A 21,623-nucleotide genomic window follows, 5' to 3' on the forward strand; every position below is an offset into this window, starting at 1 on the left:
GCAGCCTGGGAAATTTAATTAAATAAAATTATTAAGCATGAGACAGGGACATGTTTAAACTTTAGCTGGGTAGTGACAACATTTGGCCACTATCAGGTCACAGATTAGTTGGACACAAGTCTAACTGGCTGTATTTAGTGACGCTGACTTACCAAAGTGTCTTTTTTAAATATCCAGATATTTAGCTACCCAGATATCTTTCAGCTGAATATTGGCTCCTCTGTCTTTATGGGTACTGATCATCATATCCTGTGTGGTTGTGTTCCATCCCTGCATGGTTGCCCTGTGTCAGTATAGCTGCACTTAAACTATTTTTTAGCTTTAGTTCTACACTTCTCCCTCCGTATTTACGGTTTCAGCATTCACGGTTTTGATTATTTGTGGTTTTTAGTTTGCTGGCTCTCCCCCCCCCCCCCCATTACATCAGTTTGCATAGAGAAATTGCTGATTCCAAGCATTTACAGAGAAAATTGTTGAGTCCCAGCACTTTCTTCACTGTGTTTTGCCTCTCGTTCAGGAACAGGCCAGGTCTCCCACCATGTTATTTGCGGTTTCACCATATTTACAATGGTTTTTAATAGAAAACAACGAATGCCATATGAAAAAGTTATTCACAGTTTTTCTGTAATCGCGGGTCTGTTAATCCCCTATCACAGCAAATACGGAGGGAGAAATGTATAAGGAGTCGAGGTTTATCAGATCATTCAGTAGACAAGTGAGCATATGTCACCATGTATATGTGCCCCCCCCCCCCTTCTTTCCTTTCCAATTTGTAAATGACTTAGGAGTGGGTTAAACCAGTGGTTCCCAACCCTGTCCTGGAGGACCAGAAGGCCAATCGGGTTTTCAGGCTAGCCCTAATGCATATGCATGGAGCAGATTTGCATGCCTGTCACTTCCATTATATGCAAATCTCTTTCATGCAAATTCGTTAGGGCTAGCCTGAAAACCCGATTGGCCTGCTGGTCCTCCAGGACAGGGTTAGGAACCACTGGGTTAAACAGTCTGTGTGGAGTTAAGCACCTAGGGCTGTGTTCTTTATTATAAGGCTCAGGGACCAGGGGCAGCCTCTATTTATGCCAAGCAGGGTCCTGACTCTTCCTCCAGTATTCACGCCCTCTATCTATCTAAGGGGAGTGTATGGAGTGTATGGCGCAGTGGTTAAAGCTATAGCCTCAGCACCTTGGGGTTGTGGGTTCAAACCCAACCTGCTCCTTGTGACCCTGGGCAAGTCGCTTAATCTCCCCATTGCCCCAGATTGTGAGCCCGCTGTGACAGACAGGGAAAAATGCTTGAGTCCCTGAATAAATTCATGTAAACCATTCTGAGCTCCCCTGGGAGAACGGTATAGAATAAATAAATCTTTTGCAACTTGCTGCTGGCATCACCTATGTAACAGCTGTTCAGTTCTCTACTTGCACCAACATGGCTTTCACCGAGTTTGAGGTGTGTGCTGGTCAAGTTCCCACATGAGGGCGGCATGGATGTTCGGGCTCGCTGCAAGCCATCGGGCACCAGAAGAAAAGAGACTAGCTGTTCCAAAAGTGGTGCTGCCAACAGGTCTCCAGGGAAATTATAGGGGGCTTAAATCTGAAAGGGGAGAGGAGGCTGATAGAGGCTAACTGATGGGAACTGAGATTAGAAAGGATAGTGTGGGATGAGAAGGTGTATTTTGAAAATAATGTGGAGGTGGGGAAAGAGAGGGCACTGGGGGGAGAAGGCTAGAATCGGTGTTAATTATCTCAATTGCTCAAAATGCACATGGTCAACCAAGCCAGCACATCATCAGAGGGAAAATTCCTACAAGCTGGCGATGTCATCAGAAGAGGACTTTTTTTTTTGCTCACAGGGCTGGCTACTTTGTCTGGCCAACGGTCTTGGCTCTCAGCTATTGACCTGAGTTTGAAGGATTTAGCTCCCTTGAGATTTTATTGTTACATTATCCACTAGGTGCATTCAACTGTTTTTGCCAAAGCGGGCCATGCTTGAAAAATAGTAAAGATCACTCACTTCTTTATACCTTTCAGAGTTTATTCACCTCCAGTACACCCTCTACACCTGCAAAGTCAGAGGTTTCCCAATAAGAAACACATGACAGACAAATTCAGTTCATAATTTAAGAACCATCAGGCTGATTATAACAAACCAATTGCTGGACAGAGGATATTAGGAACTTTTAGTTGGATAGAATGAAAATTTGGTTGATTATATGGCAAAAATAATATTTTCTCCCATATATTTTTGAAATGATCTGAATGGGCTGAATCAAATTTTGTGCAAAGCAGGGGCCACAGGGGAACTTCTTTTTTAAAAAAATAATTGTTAGTGAAGGTGGCAAAGAGCGCATACACACATCGTATCAATACATTAGGAAAACAAAGCAGTTCAACTAGACAATATAGAAAAACTGGCCATAACTTCTAATCTTTGTAATTCTGGGGGGATGCTGAAGGAAGCAAATTCAGAAATGTTCTCTTCATCTCAGGCTTTTGCTTTACTCTGATCTCAGGAGAATGTGAGGGACAAACTCCACCCTATTCCTGTGATTCTCACGTACAACATCAAGCACTCAAGGCACAAGCGACAAACGGACAAGGAGACCCTGGCACCCCTCATGCCTGTATTAAATGCGCAAGTGCCCAATACCTACAGGGCAGAGGTAAGACAAATTTTGTTATTAGAAAGTAATTCCCCCTCTTCCCTCATTCCTCCTCCACAATCCTGACTGCTTTCTCCCCTCACTTCATTACTCCTCTTATAGTTCTTTCCTATCCCCTTGTCCACTCATCCCTCCTTCGTCCTGTCCCCCCATATTTTCTCCCTTTCTTTGAATCTACTCCCGTCTTCTTTCCCCGTTCCTTCCTTTCTCATCCTGTGTGCTATTATCTTCTCGCCTTATTTTCACTTACCCCCTCAATTTCTCATCCTGTTTATTTACATTTGATGAATTGTCCAACTAGGGTTGCCATATTGCTGAAGCCAAAAAAAGAGGACATTTGGCCCCACCCTTTTCCCTGCCCCTCACCTAGGCGGTTGTCTGCTGTGTGCAGTCAGGGTTGTAGCAAGTTATAATTGCATTCCATGCAACTTGCCCTCCATGGCACCCCCATCCTTTCTTGTGCTGCTCCCATGAAATATATCAGATTTTCAGATGTGAGTCTATAAAATACCGAGTGGAGTGAATCAATCCTTGAGTTGATAACCATGTGGAAACAACATTAAACAGTTCTCCAGTTGTAACAGATCTGAAGCGTCAGGGGCAATTGAAAACACCAACCAAATACCAAAATAGCAAGTTCTGTGGGCTTTATTTCAAAGCCAAGCCAGGGAAACTAGCTCTCTTTCCTGACCATAGTCAGGCTCAGTACCTGTCCCTCCCAACTTTTTAGAAGCATTCAGCAAATGGTAACATATAGCAAACTGCCCCAGAGGTCTCAGTAACACATGCAGAGCACAAGCTACAGACTGCCAAACCCATGCCTCCCCCCCAAAAAAAAATCCCCTATTTGTCTTAAATCCATAGCATCCATTTCATTGGAGTTTATTTCATGAGGACCTGGCAGACAATCTATAGCATTTTCTTTTTCTCTTTCCTAGGGAACAGGCAATTGGGAGGAACTTCCTGACACATCCTCCTTTCGGTTGCCTCTAGTCTTAGGACAGAGAGCATTATTTTATTTTGTTCCAACTTCAGGCTAATTTAGGCAGCAGAACCACTGGTGCACCTGCACTATCTCTGCAGTAAGTCCCTCCCATATCCCGGCTGGCCTCTTGAATCTTTCCTTCTCTCCTCGGGCCTTGGCGGCTGCTGGCTACGTACAGTGCAAAAGATTGGAGGAGAAAGGAGGCTCTTTTTGCTTGCTGCATAGCATGCATCAGAAGATAAGGTGATCAGTGTGACCTGAGCTGACTTCTACTGGTGCATGCTGTGCATCTATGATAACTGTCGGTGCTGACCGCTGCAGCATAGGGTCTGGAACTCCGAGTCCATCCATCAGTGGCATACCTAGCATATTGGACACCCAGGGTCAATCATTTTTAAACACCCTCTCCTCTAAATGAATATATATATATATATTTTTAGTAGTAATTCACAAGTCACACCTAGGAAAAGACAGCATCTTAACCTTTGCAGTGAGCACTAGAACATCAATACAGTACTCCCCTGAAATTTGCGGGGGTTCTGTTCTGGTTTTTAGGCAGGGGAGACAGAAGAGGGCAGCTGGAGAGGCAGGAGAGGGCAGCCGGAGCGCCAACGAGTGAAGAAAATCACTCACTGTATGCTCCGACCGCCTCTTCCTGTACTAAAGAAGGATTGGATAAATTCCTGAAGGATGCGGGGATTGAGGGATACAGATAGAGGTAGAGATAGGATTATGAAAGGGTATAGATAGAAGCATAAAAGGGGAATACAGGTCATGGACTGCTGGGCACGATGGACCTCTGGTCTGACCCAGCGGAGGCAACTTCTTATGTTCTTAAAGTTGGGCCTCACCAATCAGGAGCTGCTTTGACATGCAGCTCCTGATTGGTAAGTCCTGACTTTAGTACAGGAAGTGATTTTCTTCACTCGCTGGCGCTCCAACTTCCCTCTCCTGCCTCCCCTGCCTGGTCATTCGCGGTCAGAAAATACCACGAATGACCGGGACTGCGAACTGCCGACTGCAAATTCACGGAGGAGCACTGTACACCCATTGTTAAACTAAACAAGCCAGATTAGTACAGATTGATTCTGCACAGTCAATGCCAACAGAAAAGCATGTCTCTTTTTTGCACGCACAGAACACAGATATACTCTCATCCAGTATAGAATAAGTAACCGCAGACTAAAAATAGAATATGTAGACAGCAATGAAACTGTACCCTAAGAAGCCAGATTCTGCATAGAATGCAGCACCACAGAAACAGTGATGCAGGTCCTCTAGTACTGTGCAAAATATAAAGAGAGCAGATGTAAATTTGAAAAGACTGACAAATACCAATCACTACGTAGAAACAAAACAAAAATGGAAAATAAGATACCATGTTATTGGACAGATCCATTTTTCTATTAGCTTTCAGAGACCAAAATCTCCTTCCTCGGGTCAGTATTCCTCCTTTTCTGAGTAAGGGGATTTTGGTATCTTAAAGCTAGTCAAAAATCAGCTATTAAATTCCTCTGCTGCTCTAGGATTTTCATACAGTAGGGGTAAACATAGAAACATAGAAACATAGAAATAGACGGCAGATAAGGGCCCACGGCCCATCTAGTCTGCCCACCTTAATGTCCCTCCCCTACCTTTGCCCTGTGAATAGATCCCATGTGCCGATCCCATTTGGCCTTAAAATCAGGCACGCTGCTGGCCTCAATCACCTGTAGTGGAAGACTATTCCAGCGATCAACCACTCTTTCAGTGAAAAAGAATTTCCTGGTGTCACCTCGTAGTTTCCCGCCCCTAATTTTCAACGGATGCCCTCTTGTTGTCGTGGGACCCTTGAAAAAGAAGATATCTTCCTCCGCCTCGATGCGGCCCGTAAGATACTTGAACGTCTCGATCATGTCCCCCCTCTCTCTGCACTCCTCGAGCGAGTATAGCTGTAATTTGTCAAGCCGTTTTTCGTATGGTAGATCCTTGAGTCCCGAGACCATCCGGGTGGCCATTCTTTGCACCGACTCCAGTCTCAGCACATCCTTGCGATAATGCGGCCTCCAGAATTGCACACAGTATTCCAGGTGGGGCCTCACCATGGATCTATACAATGGCATAATGACTTCCGCCTTACGACTGACGAAACCCCTTCGTATGCAGCCCATGATAGATCTTTTTTGATCTATCTGCGTAATATGTTAGTACATGATTATAAAATCTATTGTAATAAGAGGACAAAATATAAAATTAAAGAATATCAATTAATTAATTAATTTAAAAAAAATAAAAATTAGTCTAATAAAAAGATCACCTTATTTTCATTTTCAAATTATAAACATTTATTAACACAGCTATAATACTATTTTATCCTCAAGCAGAAAAACAACTTTTATCTACCTTGGATGTCTCTGGGTTTCTGCTTTCCTCATCTTCTCTTCACTCTCTCATTCTTTCCAATGTCTGCCCTCTTTCTGTGCCCCTTCCCTATGGCTTGGCCCTCTTTCTCCTCATTCCATCCAGCCTGAGCCCCCATCTCTCCTTTATCCAGCATTTCCCTTCTGTGTCTGTCAGAGTCACCATTCCACCTCTTTTCCAGCATCACCCTTCTGTGTGCCCATCTCACCAATGTCCCTCTTTTCCAGAATCTTCATTGTGTCCCTTTTCTTATCGTCGCCCCATGTTCACTATCTGCCATCTCAATGTCCTTATCTTCCCCTTTTTTCAGCATTGCTTCTTTTTGTCTCTTATTTCACCTCCCCTTTTCCAGCACTATCCACCTTCAGCATTGCTCCCTCTGTGTTTCTCTACCACCTCTCCCCCTTTTCAGCATTGCTCCATCTATATCCCAATCAACCCTCCATTTCAATATTATCCCCCTCTGTGTGACAGTCTAGCCTCTTTTAGCATTGCCTCCCTCTGTAAATCTATCTACTCCCTTTCAGCATTTCCCCTCTGTATCCCTATCATGATAGTTCATGCTTGTCCCTTCACTATGTCACTATCTGTCTCCATTTTCATCGTATCCCTCTCTTCCTTTGTTCCTGCACCCTGTAGTCAGCATCTTTCCACCCTCCCTCCACTCCAGCCCAGCTTGTTATGACATCTTTCCTTTTGTTTCCCTCCCCCTCTCTCTTTCTCCCCCCTCACCCACGAGTTTTGCATGTGGCCCTCTCCCTTCCAACTACATCCCCTTTGCGGCCCTCTTCAGTGTCTCGGCAGTGACAGCAATCAAGACTGGCGTTGGGGCCTTCCTTCCGCAAAATCCACCTATGTGAAAACAGGAAGTTGAAACAAAGAGGCAGGACTCGCAGAGGGGAGGCCCCGACGCAGGCAACCTGTAGAACCAATGTCTTGATCGCCGCTGCTGCCAAGTCGCCAAAGAGGGCTGCCGGGAAGAGGGTGTGGGTGCAGGAGGATGGAAGAGCAAGGAGCTCCGGAGCACGAAGCCGACCTGGGCTGGCATTTCTTTTTCAGTGCTGCCACCACTGCCCCCTCCCAAAAAGGCAAAAACCGGACTAAAGCGGTAAATTAAAAAAAGCTGCCCAGATGCCCGAGGGAGTCCTCAAAAAGAGGACATGTCCAGAGAAACCCGGACATCTGGCAACCCTGTGCCCAACCATTCAGCTGAGGGCAATGTCCAAAATGCATTCCTTTCCTCCTTCAGTCCCCTTTCACTGCTTTTGTTCTCTCACCCCATCCCTCTTTCTCCTCCCCTCTCCCTGAAACTTCCTCTCCCTGTTGCTGGCCCCTTCATTCTGGTTGGTGGTCCTGGATTTTTCCTGTCTGTCATTAGCCTCCCTGGCTCTGGCTAGACTCCCTACTGAGCCCTCCCCCATCCTTTCACTTTGACTTGCTTCCCTGCAGGTGAACTTCTTGAAAGAGGGCTGTGGAGAAGACAAGATTTGCCAAAGCAACCTTCAGATCAGTTACCATTTTTGTTCCCGTGTCGGCAAAACTGACCAGTTCTCAAGGCTGCCAAGGTAAGATGCTGTCTGCCTCCTCCATGAAAACATCTATATACATGTGCCTGGGAGGAAAAGGCTGTGTAATAGCTTGGGAAAACTTTTTCTTCTTAGTAGTAGTAACCTTACTGCACACTCCACTAGGGTTACCATACGGCTCTAGAACAGGGGTGTCTAACCCACGGCCCACGGGCTGCATGCGACCCCACTCGCGCTCGAGGACAATGCAGTATTTTCCTTCTGCTGCCCCCAGCTGTTTAACGTCTTGCCGGCTCCCTCCTCTGTCTTGCAGCGTTCACTCAAAACCACGGGCAGCAGCTCTTACGTGCCTCCTACGGCTGACCTGGAAGCATTCCCTCTGATGTCATGACATCAGAGGGAACACTTCCAGATCAGCCGTAGGAGGCACGTAGGAGCCGCTGCCCGCGGCTTTGAGTGAATGCTGCAAGACGGAGGAGGGAGCAGAAAAAGTTAAAATCCGTGGCCCAGAAGGGAGAAAGGGAGGCGGGCGTGTTGAGGGAACGCTTCCAGATCAGCTGCGGGAGACGCGTGGGAGCCACTGCCTGTGACTTTGAGTGAACGCTGCAAGACGGAGGAGGGAGCAGGGAAAAAGTTAAAATCCGTGGCCCAGAAGGGAGAAAGGGAGGCGGGCGTGTTGAGGGAACGCTTCCAGATCAGCTGCAGGAGGCGCGTGGGAGCTGCTGCCTAAGGCTTTGAGTGAACGCTGCAAGACGGAGGAGGGAGCAGGAAAAAGGTAAACACCCACGGCCCAGAAGGGAGAAAGGGAGAAGGGCGTGAGACTTCAGAGGGAAGGAGCATAAACTTAGGAAAAATGATGGAAGGAAGGAAGGAAGGAGGGGCATGAACTTAGGACACAGAATGAAGGGAAAAGATAGAGGGGAGCATGAGCCATAAGATGGAAGAATGGAGGGAGTGAGGGAAAGAGATGCAGAGGTGAGGGAGATAATAGAAAGGGAGAATTGGGTGTCAGAGAGGGAAAGAGATGGTGCAATTGGGGAAATAAAGAAAGAGGAGAACTGTTGGGCAGAGAGAGGAGGGACGGAGACAGAGAGAGAATTATTGGACATGTTGGAGGGAGAGGAGTGAGGTAGAGATGCATGGGTGCAAAGAGAAGGGGGAGAACATGCTGGGCCGAGGAAGCCTCCTAGATGTTAGGTTTTTTTGGGGGGAGGGTATTAAAAGAAGTGCCAGATTGGGCCTGGGGGGAGAGCTTATGGGGCCAGAAACAGAGGACAGAGAGAGAGATGGTGGGCAATGGTCTGAAGGGAGAGAAGTTGGACCTGGGGTGGTGTGGAGGAAGAGGGAAAGAGATACTTGAAGGGAGAACTGTTGGCAAGAGAAAGGAAGAAATGGTGGACCTGGGGAAGGGAGGCAGGCAGACATGGGGAGAGATGGGATGGGAGCAGTTGGGAAGAGAAAGGGAGAGAAGTTGGATGTAGGGATGGGAGGGAGGGAGAAATGTTAGGCTTGTGGATGGAAGGCAGAGGATAGAAGGCAGAGAGAAGCAGCATCTCTCTTTTTTTCTCCATTTCATTGTTCAGCATCAAGGGGGGAGAGAAGAAGAAAAACAGAAAAGAGAGGGAGCAAAATGTTGGACCATGGAGATAGAGGAGGAGAGATGGAACCATGGAAGGGCAGGAGGGAAGAGAGCTGGGATAAGATGATGCTAGGGATGGAAAGAAAGGGACAGGGAATTATAGCCTGACCAGTGGAGAGAGGGACAGGGAGTTATAACCTGACCAGTGGAAAGAGGGAGGGGGATTCTGAAAGTGGTGAACCTTGTGGATGAGATCAAAACGATCCTCCACGTGTGCTGCTGACAGCTGATTCAGCATCCCCGCTCTGACGAGGCTCACCTCTGAAGACGCTCACCGTAGCTGTAATAGAAGTGAACGGGAGAACCAGGAGCGCGCATCCCTGCTCATCAGAGTGGGAATGCGGAAGCCTGTGGCTGCTCCCACTGTCAGCGATGCACATGGAGGGCTCACTCAGTCAGGGTAAGTATTACTGCTATTTTGGGTTCCTCTCCACAGTGTTCCTTTAATGAAGGTTTGTTATTAGATATATACATCTTCTATATTAGTGATTGCAGATTTGGGACCTGCTCAACCTTTTTTTTGTTCATCGGCTAGTGTTAGTGTTTGTGTGGCCCCCAGAAAAAATGTTTTCAGCCAATGCGGTCCAGGGAAGCCAAAGGGTTGGACACCCCTGCTCTAGAAAATGGACGATGGATTGAGACATCTAGGTTTTACTTTCAATGAAAGCAATGGAAATAAAACCCAGATGTCTCAATCCATCCATCCAGAAAGAGTGCCACCGAGTGGTTAGGGAAGCAAAAAGAGAATACGAAGAGAAGCTGGCTGGGGAGGCGAGAAACTTCAAACCGTTCTTTAGGTACGTGAAGGGGAGGCAACCGGCAAGGGAGGAAGTGGGACAGTTGGATGATGGAAACAGAAAGGGAGTGGTAAGAGAGGAAATAGAGGTAGCAGACAGGTTAAACAAGTTTTTCTCGTCGGTTTTCACAAGCGAGGACACATCCAATGTACCAGAACCTGAGGAGATTATAAGTGGGGATCTAGATGAAAAGTTGGAGCAAATAGAAGTAAGCCATGAGGACGTCCTACGACAGATAGATAGATTAAAAAGCGACAAATCACCGGGCCCGGATGGAATCCACCCAAGGGTACTAAAAGAACTGAGAAAGGAAATAGCGGAAAACTCCGGCAAATATGTAATCTATCATTGAAAACTGGGGAGATCCCGGAGGACTGGAAAATAGCAAATGTCACGCCTATCTTTAAGAAAGGATCAAGAGGAGACCCGGGAAACTACAGGCCGGTGAGCTTGACTTTGGTTCCGGGTAAGATGATGGAAGCACTGATTAAGGACAGCATCTGCGAGCACATGGAAAAAAATGGGCAGCTGAGGGAGAGCCAACATGGCTTCTGCAAGGGAAGGTCTTGCCTCACAAACTTACTACATTTCTTTGAGGGAATAAATAGCCAGATAGACAAAGGGGAACCCGTCCAAAAAGCTTTCGACAAGGTACCCCACGAACGGCTGCTTAAGAAGCTGTGGAACCACGGAGTGGAGGGGGATGTATACCGATGGATTAAACACTGGTTGGCGGGCAGAAAACAGAGGGTTGGAGTGAAGGGCAAATACTCAGACTGGCAACGGGTCACGAGCGGAGTTCTGCAGGGATCGGTGTTGGGACCGCTCCTGTTCAATATATTTATAAACGATCTGGAGACAGGGACAAAATGTGAGGTTATCAAATTTGCAGATGACACCAAACTCTGCAGCAGGGTTAGAACCACGGAAGACTGTGAAAACCTGCAAAGGGATCTAACGAAGCTGGAAGAGTGGGCCAAAAAGTGGCAGATGTGTTTTAATATAGAGAAATGCAAGGTCATGCATGTTGGGAAAAAGAACCCGATGTTCAGCTATACAATGGGGGGAACATTGCTAGATGTAAGTACCCTTGAAAGAGACCTGGGTGTGCTGGTGGATACAACAATGAAAGCATCAGCACAATGCGCGACAGCCTCAAAGAAAGCAAACAGAATGCTGGGTATCATCAAGAAGGGTATCACGACCAGGACAAAGGAAGTCATCATGCCACTGTACCGTGCAATGGTGCGCCCGCATCTGGAGTACTGTGTCCAGTATTGGTCGCCGTACCTCAAGAAGGACATAGCATTGCTTGAGGGGGTCCAGAGAAGAGCGACGAAAATGGTAAGAGGTATGGAAAACCTTTCGTATGCCGACAGGCTAGAACAGCTGGGGCTGTTCTCCCTGGAAAAGAGGAGACTTAGAGGAGACATGATACAAACTTTCAAGATCCTGAAAGGCATAGATAAGGTAGACAGGGACAGATTCTTCAGACTGTGGGGAACAACAAGTACAAGGGGGCACTCGGAGAAACTGAAAGTGGATAGGTTTAGAACCAATGCCAGGAAGTTCTTCTTCACCCAAAGAGTGGTGGACACATGGAACGCACTCCCGGAGGTTGTGGTGGGGCAGAAGACACTACAGGGATTCAAAGAAGGTTTGGATAAATTCCTGAAGGAAAAGGGGATTGAGGGATACGGATAGAAGTAAGGATAGGTTTTTTAGGGCAGGGAACACTTGACAGGTCATGGACCTGATGGGCCGCCGCGGATGCGGACCACTGGGCGCGATGGACCTCTGGTCTGATCCCGGTGGAGGCAACTTCTTATGTTCTTATGTTTTTCTGGAGCCATGTGGTCAGTGATGTAATAAGGGTGCCTCTCCCCTGTCCTCTTCCCCCCCCTGCCATGCATGTGCCCTCGTCCCTTTCCCTGTACCTTTTTAACTTTTCCGGTGTGAGCAGCATGCCCATGTCGGTGTCGGTTCACCCTTTGACATTATTTCCTAGGCATGAATCCCGGAAGTGATGTCAGAGAGAGCACTGATGCTGAAACGGGTGGCAACTTTGAGCCGGGGAAGTATAAAAAGTACGGGGGGGAGGCAAGGGGAATGCCCCCCCTTACTATACCACTGCTTATGGTAACTCTACGGAGTCCAAACTACATTTCTACATAGAGCTACCAGGTATATGTGATGCTGGACAGAGACACAGAAGGGATGGTCACTGCTTCATCTTACAGTGTACAGTAAACCCCCGTGAATTTGCGGTTTGCAAATAGCGGACTCAGTAATTCGCGTTATTTTCCGATGGCCTCTTCCTGGTTACACCAATCAGAAGCTACTTTGACACACTATCTGGCGTATCAAAGCAGCTCCTGATTGGTGTAACCATGACTTTAGTACCAGGAAGAGGTGGTCGGAAAATGTGCCCGACTTCGTAAGTACAATTTAAGCACCCGCAGGCGTCGCAGCTACCCTCTCCTACCTTCGATCAGCTGAAAAACTATATTTGCGTTTTTTTCAAAATTCACGGGTGTTCATAGAACGGAACCCCCGCGAATTTCGAGGGAGTACTGTATTTGAAACACTGGCAGGACCAGTTTAGGGCTTTCTAAAGTCTAAAGGGCTTAGGTAGGAATTGGAGATGTGAGGAGAGATGCTGTGTGGTATGTGAGAATTTCAGGTCATGGTGTGTTGGGATAAGGTGAGTTAGGAGGGAGGTAGATTGTGGGATGGGATGTGGGAATTAGGAGTTACTGGAGAAAAGGAAAGGTGGGGTTTGAAAAGACTGATGAGGCATCTTTCATCTCTCCTGTGGTATTGCCCAGACAGGAGGGAAGCAGAAGAGAAGCTATAAATGTCAAAGAGCTGACGTGTGTTTTGCTCTGTGCCAGACTGGTGCAAAGTAGAGTCAGTGAATATATGTTTGGGAGCAGAACTTGAATTTGTGAAAATCTGGGGGGAGGGTTATTGCCTTTCTAAGTCCTGTAGGGTCAATGGTACAGCAGTACAGAAAAGGGAAAAGAGAGGATATAGGGTTAATATATATAGTACTCAAGGGTTGAGATTGGCATGTCCAAACAGCAATTGGCTTGAGTTGGAGGGAGATAGTACCCTTGAGAGGGGAAACAATTCTAAATCGAATCCTTATGCAACACAGGACCTGATACGAGGGGTATCTGGTGGGGGTGGGAGGGAAACTTGTCAGTAGTGACCATAATGAAATCAAATTGTATATAATTATTAGAAGGAGAACATTACGAAAGAATACTGCAGTCACTCGTTAACTTTACAAAGGGAAATTATGAAAAAACTAAGGGCATTAGTTAGAAACAAACTAAAAGGAGGAGTTGCAAAGGTTAAAGGGTTGCATTTAGTGTAACTGTTTGAAAATAACATTTTGAAAGCCCAGATCAAATGTATACAATAAATTTGAAAAGCTTAAAAAAGGCAAAAGGGATAATTCTATAAGTGGATGACTCATTTAGGTGTCTCAGTGCTACATGGTGAGATCTTATTCTGTAATGGCATCTGAGTGCTCAGATTGTATTATACAATATTAGCATAACCTGACATTGGTGTGCCTTATATTATATACCCTCAGTTACACCAACAATAGACCTGGTATAACTGCAGGCACCTAAATGTGGCAAGGGAGCATGTAACTTATTGTATTCTCCACCTATGGGGCTTTTATTTGGAAAAAACAGATGTGTGAAAACAATGTTGAACATAGAGAGAAAATAGCAGAACAAAACAACTGTATGTCACAAGCCCAGAATCTCTTTGCTGTCCTCTGTCCACAGTGGGGATGATGGAAATGCCATCTTCGCTCTGACAGACCAGAAGGATATTGCCCTGGAGATCACCATCACAAACATACCATCTGACCCGTCACACCCCGAGAGGGATGGAGACGATGCCCACGAGGCCCAGCTCACGGCCAGCTTCCCAGACACGCTGTTCTACTCTACGTATCGACCCCTGGTGGTAAGAGCGGGGCCAGGACACACCAATGTGGGCAGTGTGAAAAATGCTCTCCTGAAGGGTTATTTTGGAATAGGGTCGGCACAAAGGGTTCAATATAAGATCTTTTTATGGGTAAGCACCATGCTATTTGCAACAGGCATTGTCCCTATATATTACATTGCATTACGTTACATTACAGATTTCTATTCCGCCATTACCTTTCGGTTCAAAGCGGATTACAAAAAGAGTTATGGAAGAAGGGTTACAATGTTAGATCAGAGAAGGTTTCCAAGAGAGAAAAAAGTAGGATCTGGGGTTAGGGAGGGGATGGTAAGAGGGGGGTTAAGCTTTATCATGGTATTAAGCTTTATGCCGAATAGATCAAAATCTGAAACAATTGCTGGGAGATTCAGTCCATTATGTGTCAACAAGCCAAACTGCATTCCCAGCTTGCCAGGTAGATTATGAATATGTAAAAATGCAGAGCAATTCAGGCGATTGCTTAAAACAGGGGTGTCGAAGTCGGTCCTCGAGGGCCGCAATCCAGTCGGGTTTTCAAGATTTCCCCAATGAATATGCATGAGATCTATGTGCATGCACTGCTTTCAATGCATATTCATTGGGGAAATTCTGAAAACCCGACTGGATTGCGGCCCTCGAGGACCGACTTCGACACCTGTGGCTTAAAACGTATCTGTTTGTGCACGAGTTCTACTGTTGAGTTGTTGATAATAGAAAAGAGGGATGATGTGTGATACTGTTTTTACGTTTGTTGATGAATTATGTATGTTTAGTGGGAAAGAAATTTGTAAAATAAATGAATGAATGAATAAATAAATATGATGTGTCTAGTATCAAGGACCCCTGTGTTCCTTTTCAGAATTACCCCAGGGAAAGCAGGTTCACACATTTTGCATCTACTCTGAGACATATACCTGTATGTGCTGATAAGAATAGGAAATGTTTAAATACCTGCAGGGCATAAATGCGCAGGAGGCGAGTCTCTTTCACTTGAGCGGCAGAGGAAGCCCCCAAAGCCACTGGTGGCTTAGGGAAGTCCTGCGACTCAGCTAATTGGGGCTGCTGCTCTGGAGCCATGATCAGCTGAGCTGACAGGGAGAGCAGGGGCTGCCAGCTCAGCTGCAAAGGACTTTTTTGGGGGGAGGGGGTGTTATAGGCGCAGCTGTTGTGCGTGTGTTGTGTGCGTCACACAACACACACACAACAGCTACCAGCAGGTCCAGACCTACCGGAAATTTTTGACCCATAAAAGGGGAGCATTCCCTTTTGTGTATCACAAGGAGAGCTCATTTAAATACTAATGAACGCCTTGTGATGCACTTGCATAGGATCAGTAACAGCCCCCGAGAACCCTTTTGAACATTGGCAGGAGAGCTTCCATGCCAGTAAGACTGCTTTAATGAGTCTTACTGGCACAGAAAGTTTTTGAGCATCAGGGCCTGAGTCAGGAGGGTTGGGCTCAGTCAGGGTGGAGGTTAAAAGCCCTAGAACAGAACCGATTGGGGAGGCCGCTGGTAAGGAATTTGCCAAGGAAGTGGAAAGTGGGAAGCTTGTGAGGGTTGCCAGAGAAGAAAGACTGTCCCGAGGAAAGCTTGTTCAAGCTAGGCTACAGTACCTGATGGAAGTCCTAGGGAAGTGGAGTAGCAGTAGCTCAGTTGTTTTCCCTGTGATGGAAAGCAGTCCTCAAATCTTGGCTTCCAGGACTATATATACAAGTATTGAAGAAAATTGCCAAGGTAGGAAAATGATTCTGTGATTTTGGGGGATTATCCCCGATTTCAGACCCATGTCCCTGATTCTTCCTTGATTGGCAAACATCTGTCCCTGGTTTTGGTAATGGGGACAGAGGCACCATAATATTTTGCATTGCCCCTCCTGCCCCTCTTCATGTGATCCAGCATCTCCCACTCTTGCCACCACCCACCGCCAGCGTCGACTCCTTCCCTTGTGCTCCCAGCTCCTTCCTTCCAGTCACAGAATTAGAAAGCACAGCTATGTGATGATGATGCAGCTCTGGCAGTTCCCACTCCCATGACAACAGGTGGGATCTGGCAGAGATACACAGTGAGAAAAGGGAAAGAAATATATTTTGGGCTAGAGGGAGGAAGAAAGAGCAGAGAGAAGTGGAAATGGTTGGGCTGGAAGGTGAGGCGAGAGAGAGAGAGAGAGAGAGAGAGGAATGGAGATACTGTGAGGAGAAAGAGAGGTGAAGATTATAATTTTTATGGTGGAAAATTGCCATGGGAAGACCAACGTCCTGCTCCTCCCACCTGACCCTGCCCAGGTGTCTCAGATTTGCAAGCCAAAAATCTGGTAATCTTATCTGGACAGGACCCAACATTATGTTAGTACATGGCTGTTCTAAACTGCTACAACTGTGTTTTGGCCTGGCCAGAAGCCTGCCTTATTAAGACTTTTTCTAGTGACTGTACAAGCAACAAGCATCTATATGTACTATATATGATTGCACAAATAAAGCATTTTTGTTTTATTTGCAAACCTGTGTGTGCCAGTATTCTTTGAGGCCCTGCAGCTGGTCACCACCCATGCTACCACCCTGAATATTAGACTGACTTTCTTCCTGGGTCTCTGTAATTGCGGTTCTCTGGGGTTTTTTTTCTGTCCAGGATAAAGTGGTCGAGTGTGTCTCCAATCCCAACGGATCCGAGGTGGTGTGTGAGCTGGGAAACCCCATGAAACGAGGAGCTCAGGTCAGGATTACTGGAAACCCCACCACGGAGAGTCTTTTCCCATGTCACTTTGAGGGGAAGATTCTCAAAATAACGTTCTGAGCTTGCTATGTCTCTATTTCATTGATAGATGGTTTTTAAACATAAATGTTAACCGCTTTGGTATACCAAAGAAAGGTGGTGTATCAAATCCATGACCCTTTGCCCTTACTTCTAATTATATGTGTGAGTGTGTTATAGATTTTAAGCACTACCTGCTTAATTTAGGTGCCAGAATGACGGCTCCCTGCTATACTACTGCCCTCATTGTGGTATCGCTATACAGATAAATCCTTTTGAATATTGACTGGAGAGAGGCTAATTAATGCATCTTATCTGTTCGGAAGAGGATCTTACTCTGATAACCTCTGAGGGTCACCGATTTGAATCTATTTGTTTATCGCCAAAATCGGACTTGCTGATTCAATTAACAGCTCCCTCCCCGCCACAAGGCCTGACATACCTCCAGGGCCTCCTAAAGCAGCAGTGGTGGTGGACAACTAGCAAATATAGGCTCTAAACAGGCTTTCACTGATGACATGGCAGAGGGAAGTCCTGGCGGGGCAGGCTGCAAACAAGCCTGTTCAGAGCCTACGTCTGTTAGAGCTTTTTATAAGTAAGAAGATATTGGTAGTTCTTTCATAAGGACCAAAGTTGATCTGGGGCACTGATATTTTACATGATTTTAAATTTAAATTGTGCGTAGATATTTGAACTTTTACTTTTTTAAGGATGTCTTTTATATTATTTATGTGAACTTGTAATCTGCCTAGTTCAGGGGTAGGCAATTCTGGTCCTCGAGAGCCGGAGCCAGGTCAGGTTTTCAGGATATCCACAATAAATATGCATGAGATAGATTTGCATCTCAAGGAGGTAGTGAATGCAGATCCATCTCATACATATTCGTTGTGGATATCCTGAAAACCTGACCTGGCTACGGAATTGCCTACCCCTGGCCTAGTTGATAGGCAGACTAGAAATTTTTAAAATAAATAGAATTCTGTTTTCTCTTTGCTCATTTCCCTCCTTGGCTCCCACAGGTCACATTCTACCTTGTCATCAGCACCTCAGGGATCACCATTGAAACTACGGAGCTGGATGTGGTGTTGCTTCTGTCCACGTAAGTGCGAAGGCGCCCTGCTTTGGGTCTTTTGAGACTCCAGGGGAGGTGGATAACTTGCTGCTGTTGTCCTTGTGTATATACAACTAGTGACAACACCAGAGACGGAGTCATACACTACTGCTGAGAAAGTATTGGATGATCCTAAGAGCTACTTGGTCTACCAACTCTTTCACCCAATCTGGCTCTTCTGGGGCTGTGTTTTATGTGCCGAGAGAGCTAGGCAGAGCTGTGGTTCTGTTGACACTGCTGTGATGAGGTCCTGTGTAGCCCTACTGACCCTTGGGTCAGTAGCGTAGTAAGGGTGAGTGGCGCCCGGGATGGCAGCACCCCCCCTCCCCCGCCCCCCCATGCGGTGTGCGCAAACGCCCCCTTCCATTTCCCCGTACCTTTTAAACTTCTCTAGTGTGAGCAGCGTGCCCACGTTGGTGTCGACTCACCCTTTGATGCCACTTCCTAGGCGTGGGGCCCGGAAGTGATGTCAGAGAGAGCGCCGATGCCAACGTAGGCAGCAACCTCGCGCCTTGGAAGTAAAAAAGGTGTGGGAGAAGGCAAGGGGCGCACGTGCGCGGCAAGGAGAGGAGCGGGGGGGGGGGGGCAGAAAGGAGGGGTGCCTTGCCTATAGAAAGACGGTGCCCGGGGCGAACCCGCCCTCTCCTTACTATGCCACTGACTTGGGTCAGTATTCAGCTGTTGCAGTCAGTGTTTGTTTAAAATGCCAGCTGCACCAGTTTTTGGGTTTTTTCCAGTTTATGAATTATTTTAAATTTTATTCCATTGTTTTTATCCCTATTGTTTTTATTTTATTAATTGAATTTCCCTGAATTCTATTGTTTAACGGTTCCTCCCTTCTATTCCTTTTTACATATTACTTTAATTCATTTAGATATCATTTACATAGATGGTGCTCCTGTCTTTAAAGTTAGGAATTTCTATGAAATATTCCACATGCTTCTCTCCTCTCCACTCCTTCCTGCCCTCCATAGTCCTCCCTACCCTCTTCTAACCCCTTCCTCTGTAATGTTGCCTAGAGCTTGTATAGGTATGTGCGACGCACAAATGGAATAAATAAATAAATAATTGGGCTTCTTCGATAACATTACCAACGAGCATGCCTGCATCTCTCCTGCTTGTCTACAGAGAACTAGATGCATCACTTTATAGAATGGCCCCCTTTCCAGACAGCACCGCTCAATAACACTATCCCAGTCGGCAGCATCCACTTCACTTATTTATTTATTAGGATTTATGTACTACCTTTTTGAAGAAGTTCACTCAAGGCTGCATACAGCAAGAATAAAAGTTTGAACATAAGCAACAATGACAGCAGTAAAAATATTCAAATAACAATACAAAATGTGGCATAGTATCCTACATTACAATGTCAACACAATACACAGTTCTAATAGCATATGGTGTGAGCAACGATGGAGCATATAGATAGATGAGATAGACTCGGTGTTTCCCAGTTCGGTCCTGGAGTACCCCCTTGTCAGTCAGGTTTTCACTGCCTCCATTCTATGCAAATGTCTTTCATGCGTATTCATTGTGGATATCTTGAAAACTTGACTGGCAAAGGAGGTACTCCAGGACTGAAGAGTAATAGGAGGCAGAAAGTAAAGGGCCTAATTTTAATGAAAGTTGCACATGAGGTCAGAAAGGTGCTTGAATATAATCTCAGCTAGGGTAGCAGGTGCTGTTATCGAGATAACTGGTTTTGGAAATTGACCCTACTGTGCTTTGTAAAGGGGAGCTGGGAGCTCTGCTGAAAATATCCTAAATTCTCTTTCAGGATCAGTGAACAGCCGGACCTGCAACCAATACTGGCCCGAGCTCATGTGGTCATTGAACTTCCCCTTTCGGTCTCAGGGTAAGCCCCATCTCCCACACTGATCCAGAGATCCTAGGACTGAGTAGTTGATATGTTAGAGGTGGAGGGAGAGTGCTGTGAGCAGGGCTATAATTGCGCCCCTTGCAAATTGCCCATCATGGCATCCCTCCCATCCTTTCTTGCTCTGCCCCTCTATCTCCCCATCCCTCCATCCAGCATCTCCCTTCTCTCCCTACCCTCCCATCCAGCTGTCCCTCTCCTCCTCCTGGGTTACCTTTGTCTTCAATCTGTTCCCTCCTGCAGCTACTTTCGATCTGCAGTGGTAACAGAAAAACACAAAGAAACACACGCACTGTCAACTCTGCTGGTCCTCTGCTCTGGAACAGGAATTGACATCAGAGGACTGCACTATGGCCCTGCGCATTTTTCTTCTGTTTTGCCATTATTTCTGCAAGTCAGAAGCAGCAGCAGCAGCAGCAGAGGTGAAACTGGTGGTTGGGAAATGAGCGTCCCTAGAGAATCGTGCCCTGTACGACTGTACCGCTTGCACAGCCCTTGGGACAGCCCTTTCTGTGAGGCTCTTAGGTTCACCTCTTCCTTCCTCAACATTCTGAAGGGTCTCGGTGGTAATGGAAACTCTTTTTTTCAGGGCAGTAAAACCCCACCAGCTCTTTTACAGTGGCTCAGTGCTGGGTGAAAGCGCCATGGAAAGAGAAGAGAGCATTGGCAGTCTGGTAGAGTACGAAGTGACGGTAAGGCCCTGTTATCCTCCATCTGCTCCATGCTTAGATCTATCTAGACATCTGTAGGTTCTGCACAGTCCTGCTCTCTGGATCTTTTCTCCTAGGTCTCCAACAAAGGCCAGTCACTGAAGACCCTGGGCTCGGCTTTCCTGAACCTGATGTGGCCACTAGAGGCCAACAATGGCAAGTGGCTGCTGTACCCGCTGAGGATCCACCTGGAGGAGAAACAGCGCTCTGGGTTGGACACCCGTTGCAGCCCCTCCCAGGCTATTGACCCACTCAGACTGGTTTGTAACTGATGGCATGGGGAGGTGGGAGAGGTCTGATGTAATTGATGATATTGCAGCAGGGTGAGGGGAGACACTTATTATAACATGCAGGGTCAGTCTTAGGTAGGGGCGAGAGGGGCTGCCACACAGGGCCCTGCATGGTCAGGTCATATAGAGAATCACACAGGCTGGTGAGTTTTCCTATGTTCGGCAGTGATTTATATGGACCAGCTCCATGGCCTTCCTTCTGCCATGTTCTGCCCTCTCTAATACAAGGAGGGGTGACTGGAGGGAAGGGGAGAAGAGCTGGAGCCATGGAAGGAGGAGGGAAGGGAGAATGGGGCTGGAGCCATAGGAGAGGAGGGAGAGAAATGCTGGACCTTTTGTTGGGGGGAAAGGGATGAGATGAGATGCTGGATCAAAGGGATGAAGGAAGAGAGAGTCAAATACTGAACCACAGCATGAAGGAGAAAAGGAAGGAGGGCATGCAGGTGAGCCCAGCGGTGAAAGGAGGAAAGGAGGGAAAGAAGCTGGCTGGAGAAGAGAGAGGCACATTGGTGAGGAAGAGTTGGGAGAGGCTAGACACAGGGAGGTGACCGAAACAGAGGCAGCATGGATTCACTAGAGGTAGGCTTTGCCAAACACATCTGATCAATTTTTGTGACTCGTTGACCAGAGAATTGGATAGAGAGCGCTAGAAAGCCTTTGACAGTGTTCTACACAGTCGTCTAATAAATAAACTATGTGCCTTCAGTATGGGCTCCAAAGTAACCGACTGGATCAGGCAGGGCAGGATTAATTTGTCGAGGGCCCCTAGGCACACAAGTCCACTGGGCCCCCTCCCCTGCCCAAACCCGCCCCCATCATGCCCCGCCCCCATTTATTTACCCATTTTCTTATTTACTTTTTTATTTCCACTTTATTTCTTTTATTTT

General features: G+C 46.7%; 1 protein-coding gene across 4 annotated transcripts in view; it reads left to right on the forward strand.

The window, feature by feature from the left end:
- Positions 1–21,623, forward strand: part of ITGA7 (integrin subunit alpha 7) — a 208,333-nt gene that overhangs the window by 158,381 nt on the left and 28,329 nt on the right. For all 4 annotated transcript variants that reach the window (XM_033936975.1, XM_033936974.1, XM_033936972.1 and 1 more), the window contains 8 exons: positions 2,510–2,659; positions 7,494–7,609; positions 13,813–13,996; positions 16,624–16,707; positions 17,766–17,845; positions 19,638–19,715; positions 20,326–20,428; positions 20,524–20,706. In XM_033936975.1, the coding sequence (XP_033792866.1) occupies positions 2,510–2,659; positions 7,494–7,609; positions 13,813–13,996; positions 16,624–16,707; positions 17,766–17,845; positions 19,638–19,715; positions 20,326–20,428; positions 20,524–20,706 (978 nt within the window). The remainder of the gene's footprint in view (positions 1–2,509; positions 2,660–7,493; positions 7,610–13,812; positions 13,997–16,623; positions 16,708–17,765; positions 17,846–19,637; positions 19,716–20,325; positions 20,429–20,523; positions 20,707–21,623) is intronic.

Source organism: Geotrypetes seraphini, chromosome 3, assembly GCF_902459505.1.
Source record: "Geotrypetes seraphini chromosome 3, aGeoSer1.1, whole genome shotgun sequence".
In the NCBI taxonomy this organism is placed as follows: Eukaryota; Metazoa; Chordata; class Amphibia; order Gymnophiona; family Dermophiidae; genus Geotrypetes; species Geotrypetes seraphini.